Genomic DNA, 19590 nt, shown 5'->3' with positions numbered 1-19590 from the left:
ATATATATATATATATATATATATATATATATATATATTTATATATGAAAACTACATATGCACACTAGTGCTGTGTAGATGATGGTGGACACAGTCTTATACTTAAAAGAAGAAAGGGGAAAAACAAGGAGTTATTTCCCGGATTTATATATGGAGGTTTTGTACATAATAAAAACCTACAACAACTATATGGTATTTTCTTTTGATTATATTTTGTTACATTATTCACTATATGTTATACGCACACATGTATGTGTGTATGTATGAATCTATATATGCATCTCTAATTTTATATATAAACCATATATGATTTATGATTTAAATGTGGGACCAATTTTGTATGAAGGGGACATCTACTTCTAAATAAAATTTATACTTGTATATGTCTTCAATTGTTGTATACTCATTTAATTCATGTCTTTTTTTTTTTTTTTTTGGTTCTTCCCTCATGATTATGTGTTTGTAAATTTTCTTAAATCCAAACAATCACATCAGCAAAAAATTGTATACCCCTTTATATTAAAAATCCGTTTACTACTTACATTGCACTTACTACTTACAAAACCCAAATTTAAAAATCCGTTTACTACTTACAAAACCCAAATTTAAGAGGTAACATTATACTTCGCTACTACCTTTATTAGCTAGATATCACCACATTATATATCACACTTGCTTTAAAAAAGAAAAAAGAAGTGCAAGAGCAGTAGAACAACAACAACAAAGCAATGGAAACAAGAAATTCATTCTTATACTTATATATACCGAAGTTAGTCGTAAATAAATTACCAATTGACTTTTATTAAATTGGAATGACTTACATGCTTTGAGTTGTCTTTGACCATGAGAACAACTTGCAAGAATTTTGAAGATTTAGAAAGCGAAACCCAGAGAAAAGAGTGTGAACTAGCTAGAATAAGTAATATCAAAAATATGGCGTGGTGTAGAGCATTTGGAAAAAAAAAATGGTTATATGACATGTTGGGTCGAGAATATAACATATATAGAGAGACAAGCCGTGTTAAAAAAGGAAGATAACAAAAGCGTGCTTTGTCGATCATTAGATATTTTGTAATTATAATGTTTATTTCAAGGGAGGCAGAGAAGACAAAATTACTACTAGTGTTTGTTAATTAAAAGTCCAAATTAGGTTTCGAGATGGATTTAATATATATCAATATTTAGTTGTGTGTGTGTCGGAAATATGAAGCAAAATCTAGTTTCCAAATTAGAAAGATGCATGAATCGATTTTTTTCACTTACAAAAAGAAGTATTTGGGATTTCTAAACCTAACTTATATGAATAAGATGACTAATAATATCACAAGAATCTTTTTCTTTGTAAAACAGAATATATACTTATGCTCCCCAATAGCAACTAATACATACCGTTATGGCGTTATGGGGTGATATATGATTAGCTAAAAATTTTAGGTATGAATGATCAGTTCATAAGAAACATCATTATTTGGGCGTGCTCTGTGGGATTGACACCCCTATACGGTTCCTGTCTAAGCAAAAGCCTCGGATAAAATCCACCTTTTAATTGCTTAAAAACAATTAATAAAAATTGACCATTACTATTAGACATTTTGATCTCAGTAACTTAGGGGAACAACACTATATGAGACAAAACCATGTGACGTTTTATCATTAGTGTTTTCTTTTTAACAAAAAGACATTATTGTTTTTTTCTTAATTTGGGCGTTTACGCCACAAATGACAAATAAGGAACATCACCAAACATTAATGTCTTTTTGGGTTTCCTTTTTTATAAAAACTACAAACATCACCAAACCAAGATCAAAGAGTTCTCTTACTAATGATAAATAAGGAAACGACAACAAAACGTTTCTAAGTTTAACTATAAGCACAGTTCGGTAAAATATTCGTTAGATTTGCTTGGTTTCCAAAAATCTGGATATTTGTAATTTTACAAAGCAAATCAAATACAAAAAATTGGTATTCACCAATACTATAATTTATATAGGGGAATATCCGATCCACCCCGGAATAGATATACATATGCATATAAATATAGATAATCATATATATAGATTATAATTTTACTGTGTTATAATTTTCTAATCATCAAACTAATTATTTAAATTACTAGTTTTAACAAATAAATAAGAGATATATATTTTGGTAAAATATTACTATTTTTGGATTAAATTTTAGGTTTTCTAAATTTTAATTTTAATTTTAACATTTTCTAAAAATAGATACTTAACAAATCGAGTATTCCAGCAAACAATTCTGATTTTAATGTAAACAAAATATTTTCAAGGATAATACAAGTAAATGTTTGATTATACTGTAATTTAGTTTGCGAATTTGTTAACTATAACGTTTAAAATACATTTTTTGATACATTGTAAGGTGTTGATTAGTTCTGCGGCTATATCCGTTAAACGGTGCGTAAAATAAAAATTATTTCATGGGCCTAATATTGCTTAAAATATTGGGTTTAGAAAGAACAATTGTGTCTTATCACCTAACAACGTCCAGTTAACTTCCCCCCCCCCCCCCCTGCTTTAACCAGAGAGAAGAAACCCTCGTTGCGTCCACCAAATCTGAGGTAAAAGATTGATTCTTCTCTCTGTTCCTCTCCACCAATTTGGTAATGCTCTTTCGTTGTTGTTCTTCTAAATCAAAAATTTGGGTAAATTGTATTAAGTTTGATCCCTCGTCGTAGCATTTCCTTGTTCGTGAAGTTAAAAAGTTTCGTTTTTGATTGTTTAGATTTTGTTTTTTTAAACCATTGATTCGATTCGCAAAATGTGTTATATGTATCATTTCTCGTGAGCTTTACCCATAGATCTCTCTCTTATTGATTTATTTTAATGAAAGCATGTGTGATGCAAATTTGATTCAAATCCTAAAGTGGCTTCCTTTTTTTTTAATTATTTTTTGGGTTTGATGCATCTGTAGTGTTGAAATCTTGGTTTGGTGGTGTTTTTTTTTTTAATTAAGGTTTTGGGTTTGGAAGACAATGCAGTTCAAGAGAAGATGTGTGACAGTTTACAGAGATTTCCCAGAAGGTTGTGGTGTTCCTTCTAGACGGTATATTATCCAATGCTGATGATGAGTTTCTTAAGCAATCTGAGTTTCAGGTAAGAAGAGTCACGATTACATTGGTCTGAGTGACTTTGTAAGAATGCTAAGAGCTTGAAAAGTTGGTTTTGAAATGTTTCCTGCAGGCTCATGGATACTTCCCTGACATAAAAGAGGCATCATCAGATCCTTGGGAGACAAAGACTTCTAGAATTGACGGTTTGAGGGAAGATGGATTGATTCTTGAATCTAATGGAGGTGTTAAATATCATCAAGAGGAGAAAGGTATAGGAGAAAGAAGCGAAGACAAGCAAAAGAACAACACGTCTTGGGTGAAAAACAAAGCTTTGAGTTCACATAACTCAACTTTTACCAAAAAAAGAAGAAGAAAAACTCAAGTTGCGACAGGTGTTATGGATACCTCAAGGAGAAGTACTGTTTTGGGACTCTCAGCTAAGCCGAATTGCCCTTGGACACACCCGAAGAAACGAGGAAGAAAGGTGAACCTACTAGTCTTCTTTAGTTTGTTTCTTCTCAGTTTATGTTCTTGGTTATATGATTTGTTAATGTAGTGAAACCATTTTTGAAAATGCAGCCGAAGAAAAGGTAGTGGCTAGTGGGTTACTCTCAAATCAAGGCTCTTCCTTTAGTTACTTTTTATAAACCATCATAGGTTTGTAGAAGTAAGTACATTACTCTATTACATTATTACAGGTTTCAGATTAGATGAATCTGAATACAAATATCTCTTTGTGTAGCAAAACTTGACTGACTTATTTTGTTACAACTTTGGTATATTTTTCATCTGATTTTTTTGGTCAACAATCATCACTCAGTAAAGGGCTGTTTAGTGTTCAATTCTGATAACCAAAACAAGCCAATGGACAAAATCGAATTCGAAACCGTACCAAAAAAAAATTTGGCCAAGATTGAACAAACCAATCCCTGTTTAACTGAACACCACTACTTAACCAGAAACTCTATCCAATCTGAACTGAACCGAACCGAGGTTAAAACACAAACCTAGTTTGTTTTCTCAATGTATTCGGTTTGATACAACATAAAAAGATGGAACAGTGACCACTACTTAACCAAAAACTCTACCCAATCTAAACCGAACCGTGGTTTAGCCACACATCCAAATCCGTTTTCTCATTGTACAGTATTCGATTCGATTATGTTCGGGTTGATACAACAAATAAAGATAGCTAAACCGAAACTAAACCGGTTTTAATTCCCATCTCTTTCAGCAAACACTTCCGTTTATTAGGATTCTCTCAGTCAGACCAAAAATCAAAATCGGAGAAACAATGCAGAGATCGATTGCGATGACGGCGACGAGGCTTCTTCATCGCAATCTTCTCGCAGAAGGTAAACCTAGAACCGTTTCTTCTCCTCCTTCGCTAAGCCATTGCAGTTCCTGTTGTTGCTGGGTACGACAAGCTTCTTCTTCTTCTTCTTCTTCTTCAAGCGTCAGCGGTATTATTGATTTGCGAGAGAGATTAAGCAAAACTCGGCTTCGCGATATAAAGCTAAACGACGCGATTGATCTCTTCAGCGACATGGTCAAATCTCGTCCTTTCCCTAAAATTGTAGATTTCAATAGATTGTTATGCGCCATTGTGAAGATGAAGAAGTATGATGTTGTAATCTCTCTAGGGAAGAAGATGGAAGTTTTAGGGATTCGTAATGATCGTTATACGTTTAACATTGTGATTAATTGTTTCTGTTGCTGTTTTCAAGTCTCTCTTGCTTTATCTGTTCTTGGCAAGATGTTGAAACTTGGTTATAAGCCTGATAGAGTCACGTTTGGGTCTTTTGTTAATGGTTTATCTCGTGGGAATAGAGTTTCTGATGCTGTCTCTTTGGTTGATAAAATGGTGGAGATTGGATATAAACCTGATATTGTTGCTTACAACTCGATCATTGATAGTCTTTGCAAAGCCAGACGTGCTGATGATGCTCTGGACCTGTTCAATAGAATTGAAAGGAAAGAAAGGATAGGGATTAGAGCTAATGTTGTTACATTCACTGCGGTTGTTAAGGGTCTTTGTGATTCAGGTAGATGGAGTGATGCTGCTCGGTTGTTGAGTGATATGATCAAGAGGAGAATCGCACCTAATGTGATTACTTACAGTGCGTTGCTTGATGCGTTTGTGAAAAATGGAAAGGTTTTGGAAGCTAAAGAGCTTTTTGAGGAGATGGTACGAATGTCTATTGATCCTGATATTGTTACTTACAGTTCGTTGATCAATGGGCTTTGTATGCATGATCGCATACATGAGGCCAACGAAATGTTTGATTTGATGGTTAGCAAGGGTGTTTTACCAGATGTGATGAGTTATAACACTCTTATTAATGGGTTTTGTAAGGCGAAGAAAGTAGAGGATGGGATGAAACTGTTCCGTGAGATGTTTCAGAGAGGATTAGTTAGCAATACAGTCACTTACAACACTCTTATCCAAGGGTTTTTTCAAGCAGGTGATGTTGATAAGGCTCAAGAATTTTTTAGTCAGATGGATTCTTTTGGTGTCTCTCCCGATATTTGGACCTATAACATTTTGTTAAGTGGTCTTTGTGACAACGGGGAGCTAGAGAAAGCATTGGTGATATTTGAAGATATGCAAAAGATCGGAATGGATCTTGATATTGTTACATATACTACTATTATCCGAGGAATGTGCAAGGCTGGTAAGGTTGAAGATGCTTGGGGTTTATTTTGTAGCCTCAGCCTCAAAGGATTGAAGCCTGATGTTGTAACATACACTACAATGATGTCAGGATTGTGTACCAAAGGCCTACAACGTGAAATTGATGCTCTGTATACAAAGATGAAACAAGAGGGGCTTATGAAAAATGACTCTACGCTATGCCTTAGAGATGGTGACACAACCGTATCAGCCGAACTTATCAAAGAAATGTTGAGCTGTGGCTACGCACCATCCTTGCTTGGAGACAGAAAGTCTGGCTGTCGCAACAAAGTTGTGTCTCCCTTGTAACTGTTTCAGGGGATTTTGCTGTTTCAGCGGTGAATAAATCACTGGCACTTGGTGTTTCTCTAATTCGTGTTGAGAATCCCTCAATTGCTTTATCCAACCATTGAGTAATGGTGGTCAAGTGAAGTGTTATGGAATGGTGAATGCATCTAGGTTCTTTAATAACCTCCTCATTCCTGATTGGAGATTCTGGATTTGGGTTGTACATTTCAAGGAATTCTCTGGGAGAATTTTGTGTTGTCATCACCAGCAGCAGCAGCTCTAACAGTGGTGCTGAGTAGGCTGCTTCATCGTCTCCTTTTCATCTCGTGCTAAAGGTAAAATTTCTGACTTTGGTAATCCAATCACATTTTTTTTTTTGGGCAAACATCCAATCACATTTTATAGTTTGCTCGTGCTGGATAAATTGTTCGTGGTTTCATTTTTCTTTCGAAACCCTTTGGGTTGAGATCGTTTTTACTACCAGGTTGAAGTTGTTCTGGCTTTTCTGTTTTGATTGAAACTGGTATGCAAAGCTAGGACGTCTTAAGTTTGTTTAGCTTTAGAAACATTATAGAAATCTCCCAAATTCGACCTCCAATACATTTTTAGTATCCGTCTGAAAAAGGGATTTTTATTATCAGGCTTTTTTCTATGCAACTCATCCCTGATTCATGCTGTCTTTGACTAATCTAGCTTATACATCACCGCAAATTCTTCTGTTTTGAAGATACAAGTATCACTTACTTAAAACCAATGTTAGTGTTACTGTTGATGAACAGAAATACATGAATAATCTTTACATTACAACTTGAGTACTAAAACCGGGTTTGGCTACGCACTGCAGGAAAAACAGAGGAATGTAGGAAAAAGATGTATTTGGCTCAGCTTGAGGAAGAATGAGCATCACTAGGTTTCTCTCAAGCTTATCATGAATCCTCTCTTTGTACATAAACATATAGGAAAAAATGATCTGCCAGAGGTTAGAGAAAGCCATGATGTTGTAATAAAAGGCAAAGTTTCTCACTTGTAAGAGAAATCTATTTCCCTTGTCAATGTCATCTTTTGATCTTCCTAGTAATTGAACTAGAAAACGTAATAAACAAAGAGAATGCTTGGGTTGTGTGTGTGGGGAAGCCATCAGGGTTGTTCGTTCCTTTTCAAGACAAAAACTACAACTTAACAAGTAACAACCCACAATTTTGTAAAAACTTTTGGCTTGCGGTCTGATATTTTTCCTGTGTTCAAAGTTGTACGTATGAGAAAACAAAAATTCTGAATTGTTACATATATTGAACATGAGTAAAAAATTGAGTATTGACAAAAGGGTCTTTTTAAAAAAAAGAGGACAGAATAAAGAAGAACGCGCAAACCGGAATGTCAAAAAAAAACGCAAAACGGCAAGACTCCAGTTTCCCAATTATAAAAGGTTAAACTAAACCGGTTCCAGGTTAACACTAGACACTTGATGTTGTTCAATGTTCATACTGAGTGTTGTTTTTTAACCAGAGAGAGAGAGAGGAAACCTATATCACTTTGAAGCGAGCCAATTCAAGAGAATGAGGTTTGCGATTGAATCGATGATAGCAAAGAGATTTCTTCGTCGGAGTCATTACGAGAAAGATGCGTGTTGCTGGAAGAGACGAGCTTTCTCTGGTAAGAGTTATAATTTCAGAGAGAAATTGAGTAGTAGAAGTGATTTAAAGTTAGACGATGCTGTTGATCTGTTCAGTGTTATGGTCAAGTCTCGTCCTTTCCCTTCAATTTTCGATTTCAGTAAATTGTTGAGTGCCATTGCCAAAATGAAGAAGTATGATGTTGTCATCTCCTTGGGCGAGCAGATGCAGAAGCTGGGGATTTCACACAGTCTTTATACATACAATATCCTCATAAACTGTTTCTGCCGCTCTTCTCAACTCTCTCTTGCTTTAGCAATACTTGGGAAGATGATGAAACTTGGTTATGAGCCCAGCATTGTTACACTTTCTTCGCTTCTCAATGGGTACTGTCACGGCAAGAGGATTTCTGATGCCGTAGCTTTGGTTGATCAGATGGTGGCAATGGGATATCAACCTAATACCGTTACATTTACTATTCTGATTCATGGCCTTTTTCACCACAACAAAGCTTCTGAAGCCGTGGCTTTAGTTGACCGAATGGTTGTAAAAGGTTGTCAACCAAATCTGGTTACTTATAGCGTGGTAGTAAATGGATTATGTAAGAGAGGTGACATTGATTTGGCTTTGCATCTGCTCAGGAAGATGGAACAAGGAAAAATACAGGCTTGTGTTGTAATTTACAGCACAGTCATTGATGGTCTCTGCAAATACAGACATGTGGATGATGCTCTAAACCTGTTCAACGAAATGGAGAAGAAAGGAGTTAGACCTAATGTTGTTACCTACAACTCCCTCATAAGTTGCCTTTGTAATTACGGAAGATGGAGTGATGCTTCTGGACTGCTGAGCCATATGATCGAGAGGAGAATCAACCCTGATCTTGTCACTTTCAGCACATTGATCGATGCGTTTGTGAAGGATGGGAAGCTTCTAGAAGCTGAGAAATTGTACGAGGAGTTGATCAAAAGGTCTATAGATCCTAATATTTACACGTTCAGTTCATTGATCAACGGGTATTGCATGCACGATCGTTTAAACGAGGCTAAGCAGATGTTTTCTTTGATGGTTAGCAAGGATTGCCTCCCAGACTTAGTGACATATAATACTCTTATAAAGGGATTTTGCAAGTCTAAGAGAGTGGAAGAAGGTATGGAACTCCTCCGCGAGATGTCTCAGAGAGGGTTGGTTGGCGACACAGTCACTTACACAACTCTTATCCAAGGGTTTTTTCAAGTTGGAGAATGTGAAAAGGCCCAAATGGTATTCAAACAGATGAATAATGATGGTGTGCCTCCCAATATCATGACATACAACATTTTGTTAGTTGGACTTTGTAATCATAGGAAGCTAGAGAAAGCATTGGTGGTATTCGATTATATGCAAAAGAGTAAACTGGAACTTGATATTGTCACATTTAATATTATGATTGAAGGGATGTGCAAGGCTGGGAAGGTGGAAGATGGGTGGGATCTATTTTGTACCCTCAGCCTTAAAGGAGTGAAGCCTGATGTTGTAACCTATACTACAATGATCTCAGGATTTTGTAGGAAAGGTTTAAAGGAGGAAGCAGGTGCCTTGTTCAATAAAATGAAAGAAGATGAACCTCTTCCAGACAGTGGTACTTATAATACGCTTATCAGGGCGCATCTTAGAGATGGTGACAAAGCAGCATCAGCGGAACTCATCAGAGAAATGAGGCGTTGCGGGTTTGTTGGAGATGCTTCAACTTTTGGCTTGGTCACAGATATGTTGTTTGATGGGAGATTGGACAAAACCTTCTTGGAAATGCTTTCTTAAGATATTCATAAGGTTCATCATAAGCTTGTTATGTTTCTTTTCTGGTAATTACTTTCTATAAAGGCATTCTTATTATTAGGCTTTCTTCAATGCAACTCGTTATGCTTATACATCACTTGCCCTTTCTCAAAAGCAATGGAAGTTTTACTGTAGCTGAACAACACACACATGAACAAGCTTTGGTGTTTCTTCTACTTTTTAGTGTGTTTGCTTTTCACAATTTGAGTACTAACTAAAACCAGTTTGACTACGCAATGCAGGTGCTTAAAAAGATGTATTTGGCTACCTGTGTGAGGAAGAGTGAACATCACTTGGTTTCTCTCAAGGTTATCACGACTTCTTTATATAAGAAATGTAGGAAAGTTCCGGTGCCAGAGGTTGGAAAAAGCCATCAAGTTGTAAAACTTTCCTCGGGAAAAATTCAAAATCTGTAAGAAACATACCAATTTAGTCGTTGTGTGTTTTTCTTATGCATACAGTGACATCTCTGGATAGATTAGACCCCATCAATAAAGGCAAAGCTTCTCACGTGTTAGAAAATGGATCTACTTCTCTTGTCCACCTTATCTTTGTTATTTCGTATTAGACAAAAAAGAACAGTTTTGTAAGGTTTAATTAATCAGAATAATATTATTAATCACGTTCTTGTTAACACCTTCACAGTTTTCTTTTCCATTGTGGAATCTCTTTCTTTGAGTGTGTGCAACGATGGGTGCATGCTTCTCTGTCTCGTTGTCATGTGATCAAGCTGTGAAGCAAGTCTCTCAGTGGTTATGTGTCAAAGAGAGCTATATTCACAACCTCGAGGAGCATCTGGCAGCTTTGGAGACAGCCATGGAAGAGCTGAAGGCAAGGCGAGATGATTTGTCAAGAAGGATTGAGAGAGAGGAGAATAGAGGTCTACGAAGGCTTGCCCAAATCCAGGTATGGCTTAGTAGAGTTGAGACCATTGAAAGCCAAGTCAACGGTGTGTTTAGTGTTAGAACAACCGAGCTTCAACGGTTGTGTCTTTGTGGGTTTTGTTTCAAGAGTTTAAAATCGAGTTACCGTTATGGGAAACGCGCTGTCATGATGTTGAAGCAGGTTGAAAATCTCATATCTAATGGGGGTTTTTGAAGTGGTTGCTGAGCAAGCTCAATCATCTGAGGTGGTAGAAAGGCCTATTCAACAAACAATATTTGGTCAGGAAACATTACTTGAAAAGATATGGACCCATCTTATGGACAATGGAGTGGATAGTGTGGGTCTGTACGGTATGGGGGGAGTTGGCAAAACAACACTTCTCACGATGATCAATAGCAAATTTCTCCTAACAGAAGTTGCTTTTGATATTGTGATTTGGGTTGTGGTATCTAAGGATTTACAGACCCAGAAGATTCAAGAAGAGGTAGTTTCTTACCTTCATGCTTCTTGAGCCTCTCTAGGATTAATCTATGGTACTGCAAAAACATATGGGAATTGACGTGGCTGATGTTGGCTCCAAATCTTACGATACTTTATGTTGACAGTGCTTATGAAATAGAAGACATAATAAACCGAGAGAAAGCTTCTTCTGTATGTGAAGTATCAGGGTTTGTTCCTTTTCAAAAACTAGAGTTTCTACAGTTGGCTAATCTACGGGAGCTGAAGAACATCTGTTGGAGACCTCTGCCCTTTCCCTGCCTTAGGACAATCATTGTAAAAAACAGCCCAAAACTGAGAAAGCTTCCACTCAATTCGAAAAGCGGCTCAGGTGGTGAGAAGGGACTCATCATAAAGTACAGAAAGAGAGAATGGTTAGAAGGGGTTGAATGGGAGGATGAAGCTACTAAATCCCGTTTCTTACCTTCATGTGTTGAGATCTATAGCTTGTTCAGGTGGGTTTTGACGTTCCAGTTGTTGTTATATACTGTAATATGTGTTTTTGCATTCTTCAGTTTAGATAAGTTTGTATTGTAGATCAGTTCATTGGATTGTTCTTAGTTAGCCGCATAATATGAGTTGTGTAATACTGCTGAAAAAACTATACTAAGATTTAAGAAAATAAAAAAACTAATAATCAATTTTAACATTTTTCAATTCAAATTTTTTTTTTTAAAAAATAAAAATGTTTTTTTGGGTAATTATTCTACTCTTTTGTTTGAGAACGAGTGTTAATCTAGCATTATTTTTATGTTTCAAAGTAAGTATTGTTTTAGATTCCAATGTAAACTTTAGCATAAATTTTCAACTTTAACCACAAATATATTGAAAAATAGCAAGAATCAATTTAAATTTTAAGGGTATAAATATATTTAAATAAATTTTCTATAAAAAAGTATTATTACTATAATTTATAAACAAAATAAACCAAACCGTACCAGAGTAGTCAGAGTGAACCGGTCGGTTATTAAAATAATATTTGTGCCGTCAACAAGAAAAAAAAAATCGAAAAAGCAGTCACACTTTCCTTATCGAAACTATGAGATTTGCGATTGGATTGACGGCGAAGAGATTTGCTCTGTGGAAAGGTAAGACTGGAACTGCTTCTCCCTCGTTTCTCCTTTGCTGGGTTCGATCTCTTTCTGATTTCAGAGAGAAATTGAGTAGAAGTGATATTAAGTTAGACGATGCTATTGATCTGTTCGGTGAGATGGTACAGTCTCGTCCTTTGCCTTCTACTGTTGATTTCAATAGACTGTTGAGTGCCATTGCAAAGATGAAGAAGTATGATGCTGTCATCTCCTTGGGAGAGAAGATGCAGAAGCTGGGAATTTCACATGATCTCTTTACTTACAGCATTTTCATTAATTGTTTTTGTCGACGCTCTCAAATCTCTCTTGCTTTAGCTCTTCTTGGCAAGATGATGAAACTCGGCTATGAGCCCGATGTTGTCACGCTTTCTTCTCTTGTCAATGGTTTCTGTCACAGTAAGAGAATTTCTGATGTCCTAGCTTTGGTTGATCAGATGGTGGAAATGGGATATCAACCCAATACCGTTACATTTACAACTCTGATTCATGGCCTTTTTCTCCACAACAAAGCTTCCGAAGCTGTGGCTTTAGTTGAACGGATGGCTTTGAAAGGTTGTCAACCGGACCTAGTTACTTACGGTGTAGTAGTAAACGGAATCTGTAAAAGAGGTGACACTGACTTGGCTTTAACTCTGCTCAAGAAGATGATGGAGAATGGGAAAATAGAGGCAAATGTCGTAATCTACAGCACAGTCATTGATAGTCTTTGCAAATACAAACATTTGGATGATGCTCTCAACCTGTTCAACGAAATGGAGAAGAAAGGAGTTAGACCTAATGTTGTTACCTACAACTCCCTCATAAGTTGCCTTTGTAATTACGGAAGATGGCATGATGCCTCTCAACTACTTAGAGATATGATTGACAGGAAAATCAACCCTGATGTAGTCACTTTCAGCGCATTGATCGATGCGTTTGTGAAGGAGGGGAAGCTTACAGAGGCTGGAAAATTGTACAAGGAAATGATTCAAAGGTCTATCGATCCTAATATTTTCATTTCCAATTCATTGATCAATGGGTTTTGTATGCATGATCGTCTAGAGGAGGCTAAGCAGATGATTTCTTTGATGGTTAGCAAAGATTGTCTACCAGACGTAGTGACATACAGTACCCTTATAAAGGGATTTTGCAAGTGTAAAAGGGTACAAGAGGGTATGGAACTCCTCGGCGAGATGTCTCAGAGAGGGTTGGTTGGCAACACAGTCACTTACACAACTCTTATCCAAGGGTTTTTTCAAGTTGGAGAATGTGAAAAGGCCCAAATGGTATTCAAACAGATGAATAATGATGGTGTGCCTCCCAATATCATGACATACAACATTTTGTTAGTTGGACTTTGTAATCATAGGAAGCTAGAGAAAGCATTAGTGGTATTCGATTATATGCAAAAGAGTAAACTGGAACTTGATATTGTCACATTTAATATTATGATTGAAGGGATGTGCAAGGCTGGGAAGGTGGAAGATGGGTGGGATCTATTTTGTACCCTCAGCCTTAAAGGAGTGAAGCCTGATGTTGTAACCTATACTACAATGATCTCAGGATTTTGTAGGAAAGTTTTAAAGGAGGAAGTAGGTGCCTTGTTCAATAAAATGAAAGAAGACGGACCTCTTCCAGATAGCGGTACTTATAATACGCTTATTAGGGCACATCTTAGAGATGGTGACAAAGCAGCATCAGCGGAACTCATCAGAGAAATGAGGAGTTGCGGGTTTGTTGGAGATGCTTCAACTTTTGGCTTGGTCACAGATATGTTGTTTGATGGGAGATTGGACAAAACCTTCTTGGAAATGCTTTCTTAAGACATTCATAAGTTCATCATAAGCCTGTTATGTTTCTTTTCTGGTAATTACTTTCTAATGCCCCAAAACTGAGAAAGCTTCCACTCTAACTCTAAAAGTTGCTCAAGCGGTGAAAAGGAACTCGTTATGAAGATATTGAATGGGAGGACATGGGTACATCTGTTTTAGTCTCTCTTCTATTTTTATGCTGTTTTAATGTAATTTTTTTTTTTGGTTTGTGAACTGCTTCATCTTTTCTTCTCTGTACTCTTATAAGGCAACAATCGAAGGACTAAAAGTAGAAGAAGTAACATTGAGATCGTCTGCAGATGGAATAGATTTCACTTTTCTTCTCTTCACTCACGTGATGAATCAATCACAAAGATCAAATCAGACCTTTATATTAAAACTACCAAAAGACTAAAAACTAAAAAATTAAAGAGAAAAATTTCCATTATTATTTGAAAAAAAAATCAGGTGTGTCAGAAGAAGGAACATCAAAGATCGTCTGCGAAGTAAGGATGAAGGAAAGCACTGTTCATTTGCCAGACCGTAAACGACGCCGTAACGGACGCATCAATAGCGTTATTGAACAAGAAGAGTTTTGTAGCTCCATAGATGGCTTTTGTGGGATATGCTCTCGAGGTAATACATGTTCTTCCACCTTGTCCGAATCCTTCTATCATCGAATGATCCACCTAATTAGTTTAAAAAAATTGAAAATTAATAACTACACATCTAAATTAAATTCTTGTTTTATTGTAATGAAAGCTATTCTATGGAAACTAAAAAAAAATTACCAAGATTCTCATGGTCAATTTCTCTCCTTTTAGGACTGGTACTAAACTCCCATAGATTGATGTCACTACATCGTTTGCCATGGTCGACCTATCAAAAGAGATTTTGATTAGCTGACCACTAACCAATATTCTCTCATAACCCATCATTAGCCAAACTAATATTCAGAATATGCAATTTATGGATTGATTACCTTAAGTTGTCCGTGCAGAAGAATGTCTTGAGTTTTGAATCTTTTCCCTTAGTCACGTAAAAGTAAACCGGAGTGTGTTCCGACAAGTTTTGGTCAGCGAGAACAGAGAATCCGAAAGGTCCTAATGCCCCACGCACGGTGGAGCCTCCATTGGCTTCGCAACTAAAGTCCTCGTCGTAGCCCACCGCGGAGTTGTCTCCAAGGATTATTTCGAGATCATCCTTCTTGATCACGAACTCAGCCTCTATATCTAGCTGAGAGGCAGAGCCCACATCAACCGGGACCACCGTCCCTGGTCCAACCGTCATGTTGAATTTCTTGCTGCTCAGTCTCAGTGATTCAATTTCCTCAACTGGCCATAGGATTAGGTTCTTTCCTGTCTTCGTGTCCAAAACAACAGTTCTTGGAATGGTCTGATCATGGTTTAAGAAGATATAATCAGCCCTAACTTGGGTTATAAGTATTAAAAACCTAACTTACGCAGTACGTTACACCAAGAAAGCATACCTGAACAGAAGCCCAACCCTTCTGTTGATCAGCATCTACAGTGTCAGATTCAATGGTGAAACCCCATAAGACTCTGCGTCCCTTATTTTGATCGTAAAACGTCTTTGATGCATAAAATGTCCCGTAATCGTATCTCAAAGCGGTACTAATTCCGACATCGATAGAAGGGTTATCTGGGATCCATGTAGCGTTTGAATCAAAATACGTTCCAATGGCATAAAGGTCCATTCTAGTATCGTCCATGCTAGCCTTCACGACATGCTTCACGTCTGGTCCCTTGACTGAAGTGTCAAGCCCAATGACTTTAGTCTTCGACACTGGGTAAAAGTCAACGCACTCCCACTCTCCGGTGTTGGGGACTTGGTGCAGCAAGGTATCAAGTAGCTCGTAGGTTTTGAAATCTGTAGTGTCGTAAACAAGAGACACTCCAGTTCTATTGATTTTGGAGCCGATGGCGATCCGCCATTTTCCGGATGATGTCTTCCATGCCGTTGTCGGGTCACGGAAGTCCTTTGCGCCAATACCTGGAGGAGGTAACAGAATCGGGTTGCCGGAGAACTTAACCCATTTCAACAAAAGGGGGTCGCTAGGGTCCTCAGGATAAGCAAGGTTTTGAACCTAAAATAATCATATTATTATATTAGTGATTGATTGGTCCGACCAATTTTATATTGAAATGAATTTTTTAGAAAACAATACAAAAGTATTTAGCCATATTATTAAAAAATGAAAATAAATAAAGTAGTGGTTCACTTATGGTATCTTTTTAGTGCGACCAGATACGAATGTGAAAAGAGTACGTAAGTACTATACACTTTGTTAAAGAGTTGTATATTTTTGTAAATTATATATTCACATTTCTAACATCAAATCTTGTAACAAATATCTGGTTAGTAAAAAAACTACTGTTTTGGAAAAATGAATACCTGTACAAAGTCGCCAGTGATACCGGTGTAGAGCATGACAATGGAGCCATCATCAAGGAAAGTGGCTGAACCGGTTATAACGCCGTTAACGTCGTACCATTGGTCAGGAACCATGGCTACTGGGAGGTAAAGCCAGTGAATAAGGTCCTTTGACACGGCGTGACCCCAAACAATGTTACCCCATACGGTTCCATATGGGTTGTGTTGGTAGAAGAAATGGTACCATCCCTTATAGAACAGCGGACCTAGCACATGTTTAACATTTCATTTGTTCCGGTTACAATAAAATTTGTGTAAACGTAACATAATAATGACTTTATAGACACCAGGACCAAAATATATTATTTGTTGCCCCGGGAAGTAAAAATATCTATTTAAAGTCTAAATTTTACACATAAGAAAAGGGTATAAAAGCATAGCCATGTATTATTATTATGACTTAAATACTACTATTAATATTTAATAATTAATAATCATTTTTTTGAACAAACTAATACTAATCATCTAAGATGTATGTTTCCCCACTAATTTTAAAATTTGTTAAGTTTCATGCACTTTTATTTTAACAATGAGTACACACAACAGTAATACCAGGCGGCAGGCGTAGCCCCACCATAAAACATATGAATATTCATGCTTTAGGCCGCAAATAAATATAATAATTTTAAGGGCCACAAATTATATAATATACATTTAAAGCCAATTTTGTTGTGAATTTTTTACTTTTACTTTAGATTTCACCTTTCTTCCTATACGTAACATAATTCGTTTTCACAATTTTAATATATATAATTTGTTCTGTTTTTAACGAGTATTGATTTTTACATACTTAACTCTATATAGAATTACGTTATGTATGTTCGATTTTTTGGATCGAATTGAGACCATAAACAAATGGAAACAAATATATACCCAATCTATATAATGAGTCGACGGGATCACAGAGTGTCATACACAAATGGGCAACATGGCAAGCAATGAGTATTTTACAAATGGGTTAAAAACAAAAAGCTTTTTAGGTGTAAATTGATAATTGCCTATTGTGGTCCGCAAAAGACGATTCATGTTGTCATATATCTACCAATAATTTAGCCTGGAGATATATATGATAATAACTAGACGACTTTTCATATAATTAAGTAATTAGTTTCTGATAAAGTTGATGGTGGAAAATTCTACTTCTAGTGTTTAAGATTTTGAATCTTTATTAGTATCAATATCATAGCCTAAGTTTATATGATATTGACTAGATGTTTAGAGTTTGATATTTAGAAAGAAATATAATTTAAAGGAAAAAGATATACGAGAGAGTAGAATGTGGGAGCTTACCATTAGGATCTGTAATCGAAGAAGCCAGAAATTTGCCATTCATAGACGCCAGAGTGAGTAAGGCCAAAACAAAAAAGGAAAGAAGAATTTATCATTGAAAATTTCAAGTCTGATCTGTAATATAACTTAAAATAAATATTTAAAATTATGATATTTAGATTATCGTATATCACTCTTGCTTCACAACTAATTTAAATTTATAGGAACGTAATAAATTATTCATAGCTAATAAAATGGTTTTTTTTTTCTAATTTATTTTTTTTGTTCATACCGTTCATCCAATGTTTCTCAGGCTGGAAATGAAACACCGTGTGTTGCCACGACAACATAGTATCATTCCACGGGAATGTTTCCCTTTTCCGACCAGAAACTCTCCAAAACCGTTCGTTGTCCTTCTCCGATACACCGGCCAAACTAGTACGTGACTCCGTCACTGTTTCATCATTGGAACCTTCGTGTGTGTCGGTGAGAGCAACGTACAAAGCTATCAAGATCAAACTGGAAAAGACGGCGATAAGTACTTTGATGGGTCTTCTCCGGCTGGTCTCGGGGATCGGGTCGGATCTTGATTTGGATAGTGGATCTTGTGGGTAGGTTACGGGCAAGAGGAGAGCTTCGGAGCTAGCCATTTCTGGTTTGTTTTGGTGTCTTTAGTTTAGATGGTTGTAATAGAAAATGGCAAGTCTATATAAGACAATCAAACCAAAATAAATGTACATATAATATTAGTAAAGTGCAAACGTTTAGTGACCGTTCATGGTTGACGCACCCAAATCAACGCATGAATCTCCTACTGATCTCGACCCCTAAGTTATTTTTTTTTCCTTGTATATGTCAGACATGTTTATTTGGCCTTCTCGTGTTGGCTTTACATGTTCATGGTGTTATATTCTCTTAAAAGTCCATTGGTTTGAGATAACTACAAAAAAAAAAGGGTGTCTGGTTGGGTCGACTATTTCTGAATTTGGTACAGTATGCTGAGTAGATTCTAATTAAAGTCCTTGTGGTTGCTTACTCACAAAAAAAATAGAAACATTCGCGTACGGCATCACATTTTAGGATAAAATTAAGAAGCTATAATTATTGCTAGTGCTTAGTATGGGTATTACCGAATTAGTAAAATTAGAGAGATTAATACAAGTAATAAAGGAAAGTAGTAGTCTAACGAAATCCTAAAATCAAGGAAACTTAAATGCCCACACATAAACTAAAATCAAGGTTATGAATACTTATTTCCTCTTATTGTATCCTCTTTGTTTTTTTCATTAATTTTTCTTATTTTACTTCTTACCAACCTTTTTTTTTAGTTATTCGTCTTTATTGAATTTTATTAATTATTATATATATACTATATATTACATTTTGTATATCAGCATAACTTTATTTTGTTTGTTAACATTTCTACATTATTTTGTTAACATTTATACATTAATTAAAGTCCTTGTGGTTTTGGCTTTCAGAAATTTCTCAAATCCCCCACATTATTTTTTTTTTAATGTAATGTTAAATTATATTCAAATGAAAAAATTACTTTGTTACATAACACTTTGTTTACTGCAACTAATTTGCTTATTTCTCAGTCATAACTCCTAGTTGTCCTGGTGTCTAATCATTTTTTTAATTTAGAAGCATCACTTAGGGCATTATTAATGGAGTAACGGCCCAACAGTTCTCTAAAAGATAAAAAAATTATTTTTTTTACAAATTATTATTGTTTATTTTTTTTTAGTAGTTGTTCCAATGAACTAATAATACCTGTCTTATTTATCATTTGTCATAAGAACCCGTTTCTCAGAGTACTATAGGAAGAAACGGTTCCTCTTTTTTCATCTTCTCTTTTCCTTTTATTATTTTTTTAATGAGAGTATTGGTAAAAAAATCTATCAGTGTAGATGGTCTTAGACTATCCTCATTAGTGATTCTTAGTTATTTCTAAAGATGTTTTTTAGTTAAAGAAATTAATTAAAAATAAAACAAAAAGAAAGAAGGGAAGGAGACGTTTCTAATTTTAGGACAAGGAGAAACGTTTCTTCGATGACAGGTGGCGCAATATTATTGGTTTTAAGGGTAAAATGAGTTTGATGGGGGAATTTTTTTTTACCTTCCTCTTTCATTT

At 35.9% G+C, this 19590-nt stretch overlaps 6 protein-coding genes across 7 annotated transcripts; 5 read left to right on the top strand and 1 right to left on the bottom strand.

Moving 5' to 3' along the window:
• LOC104752925 lies at nt 3021-3846 on the top strand (the record flags this gene model as incomplete). The annotated part of the gene is made up of 3 exons (XM_019237947.1): nt 3021-3116; nt 3204-3557; nt 3653-3846. Coding segments are annotated over 3 exons (465 nt in total), but the record flags the coding sequence as incomplete, so codon positions are not given.
• Nucleotides 4340-7113, top strand: LOC104752924 (pentatricopeptide repeat-containing protein At1g62680, mitochondrial-like). Its single transcript, XM_010475189.2, has 2 exons — nt 4340-6370; nt 6880-7113. Exon 1 carries the CDS (start codon nt 4368-4370, stop codon nt 6054-6056), a length of 1689 nt encoding a protein of 562 aa, XP_010473491.1. The 5' UTR covers nt 4340-4367; the 3' UTR covers nt 6057-6370; nt 6880-7113.
• Nucleotides 7695-9448, top strand: LOC104752923 (pentatricopeptide repeat-containing protein At1g63130, mitochondrial-like). Of its 2 annotated transcripts, XM_010475188.1 has the most exons (2): nt 8801-9016; nt 9095-9448. In XM_010475188.1, exons 1-2 carry the CDS (start codon nt 8801-8803, stop codon nt 9446-9448), a joined length of 570 nt encoding a protein of 189 aa, XP_010473490.1. The 2 variants fall into 2 exon arrangements, with proteins under 2 accessions (XP_019093491.1, XP_010473490.1); XM_019237946.1 differs by having other exon boundaries at nt 7695-9448.
• Nucleotides 12126-12991, top strand: LOC109129558 (pentatricopeptide repeat-containing protein At1g63400-like). The gene is made up of 2 exons (XM_019237874.1): nt 12126-12913; nt 12982-12991. The coding sequence occupies exons 1-2, from the start codon at nt 12126-12128 to the stop codon at nt 12989-12991; spliced, it is 798 nt and encodes a 265-aa protein (XP_019093419.1).
• LOC104754133 (pentatricopeptide repeat-containing protein At1g63130, mitochondrial-like) lies at nt 13095-14156 on the top strand. The gene is made up of 2 exons (XM_019237542.1): nt 13095-13310; nt 13389-14156. The coding sequence occupies exons 1-2, from the start codon at nt 13095-13097 to the stop codon at nt 13740-13742; spliced, it is 570 nt and encodes a 189-aa protein (XP_019093087.1). The 3' UTR covers nt 13743-14156.
• Nucleotides 14015-18330, bottom strand: LOC104752922 (acid beta-fructofuranosidase 3, vacuolar). The gene is made up of 7 exons (XM_010475187.2): nt 17746-18330; nt 17475-17483; nt 16146-16390; nt 15220-15837; nt 14713-15125; nt 14522-14609; nt 14015-14419 (listed from the first exon to the last, which is right to left on the bottom strand). Exons 1-7 carry the CDS (start codon nt 18101-18103, stop codon nt 14219-14221), a joined length of 1932 nt encoding a protein of 643 aa, XP_010473489.1. The 5' UTR covers nt 18104-18330; the 3' UTR covers nt 14015-14218.

Source organism: Camelina sativa, chromosome 16 (genome assembly GCF_000633955.1).
Source record: "Camelina sativa cultivar DH55 chromosome 16, Cs, whole genome shotgun sequence".
Lineage (NCBI taxonomy): Eukaryota > Viridiplantae > Streptophyta > Magnoliopsida > Brassicales > Brassicaceae > Camelina > Camelina sativa.
This window is presented reverse-complemented; position numbering and strand designations above follow the sequence as displayed.

Coding starts and splice junctions, on each gene's coding strand:
- LOC104752924 (XM_010475189.2), top strand. CDS start 4,368: ATGCAGAGATCGATTGCGATGACGGCGACGAGGCTTCTTCATCGCAAT.
- LOC109129558 (XM_019237874.1), top strand. CDS start 12,126: ATGAAGAAGTATGATGCTGTCATCTCCTTGGGAGAGAAGATGCAGAAG.
- LOC104752922 (XM_010475187.2), bottom strand. CDS start 18,103: ATGGCTAGCTCCGAAGCTCTCCTCTTGCCCGTAACCTACCCACAAGAT. Junction 15,838..16,145: donor TCACTGGCGACTTTGTACAG/GTATTCATTTTT, acceptor TGATTATTTTAG/GTTCAAAACCTTGCTTATCC. Junction 14,610..14,712: donor TTCTGCACGGACAACTTAAG/GTAATCAATCCA, acceptor CTCTTTTGATAG/GTCGACCATGGCAAACGATG.
- LOC104752923 (XM_019237946.1), top strand. CDS start 7,769: ATGGTCAAGTCTCGTCCTTTCCCTTCAATTTTCGATTTCAGTAAATTG.
- LOC104754133 (XM_019237542.1), top strand. CDS start 13,095: ATGGAACTCCTCGGCGAGATGTCTCAGAGAGGGTTGGTTGGCAACACA. Junction 13,311..13,388: donor AGCTAGAGAAAGCATTAGTG/GTATTCGATTAT, acceptor GGGATGTGCAAG/GCTGGGAAGGTGGAAGATGG.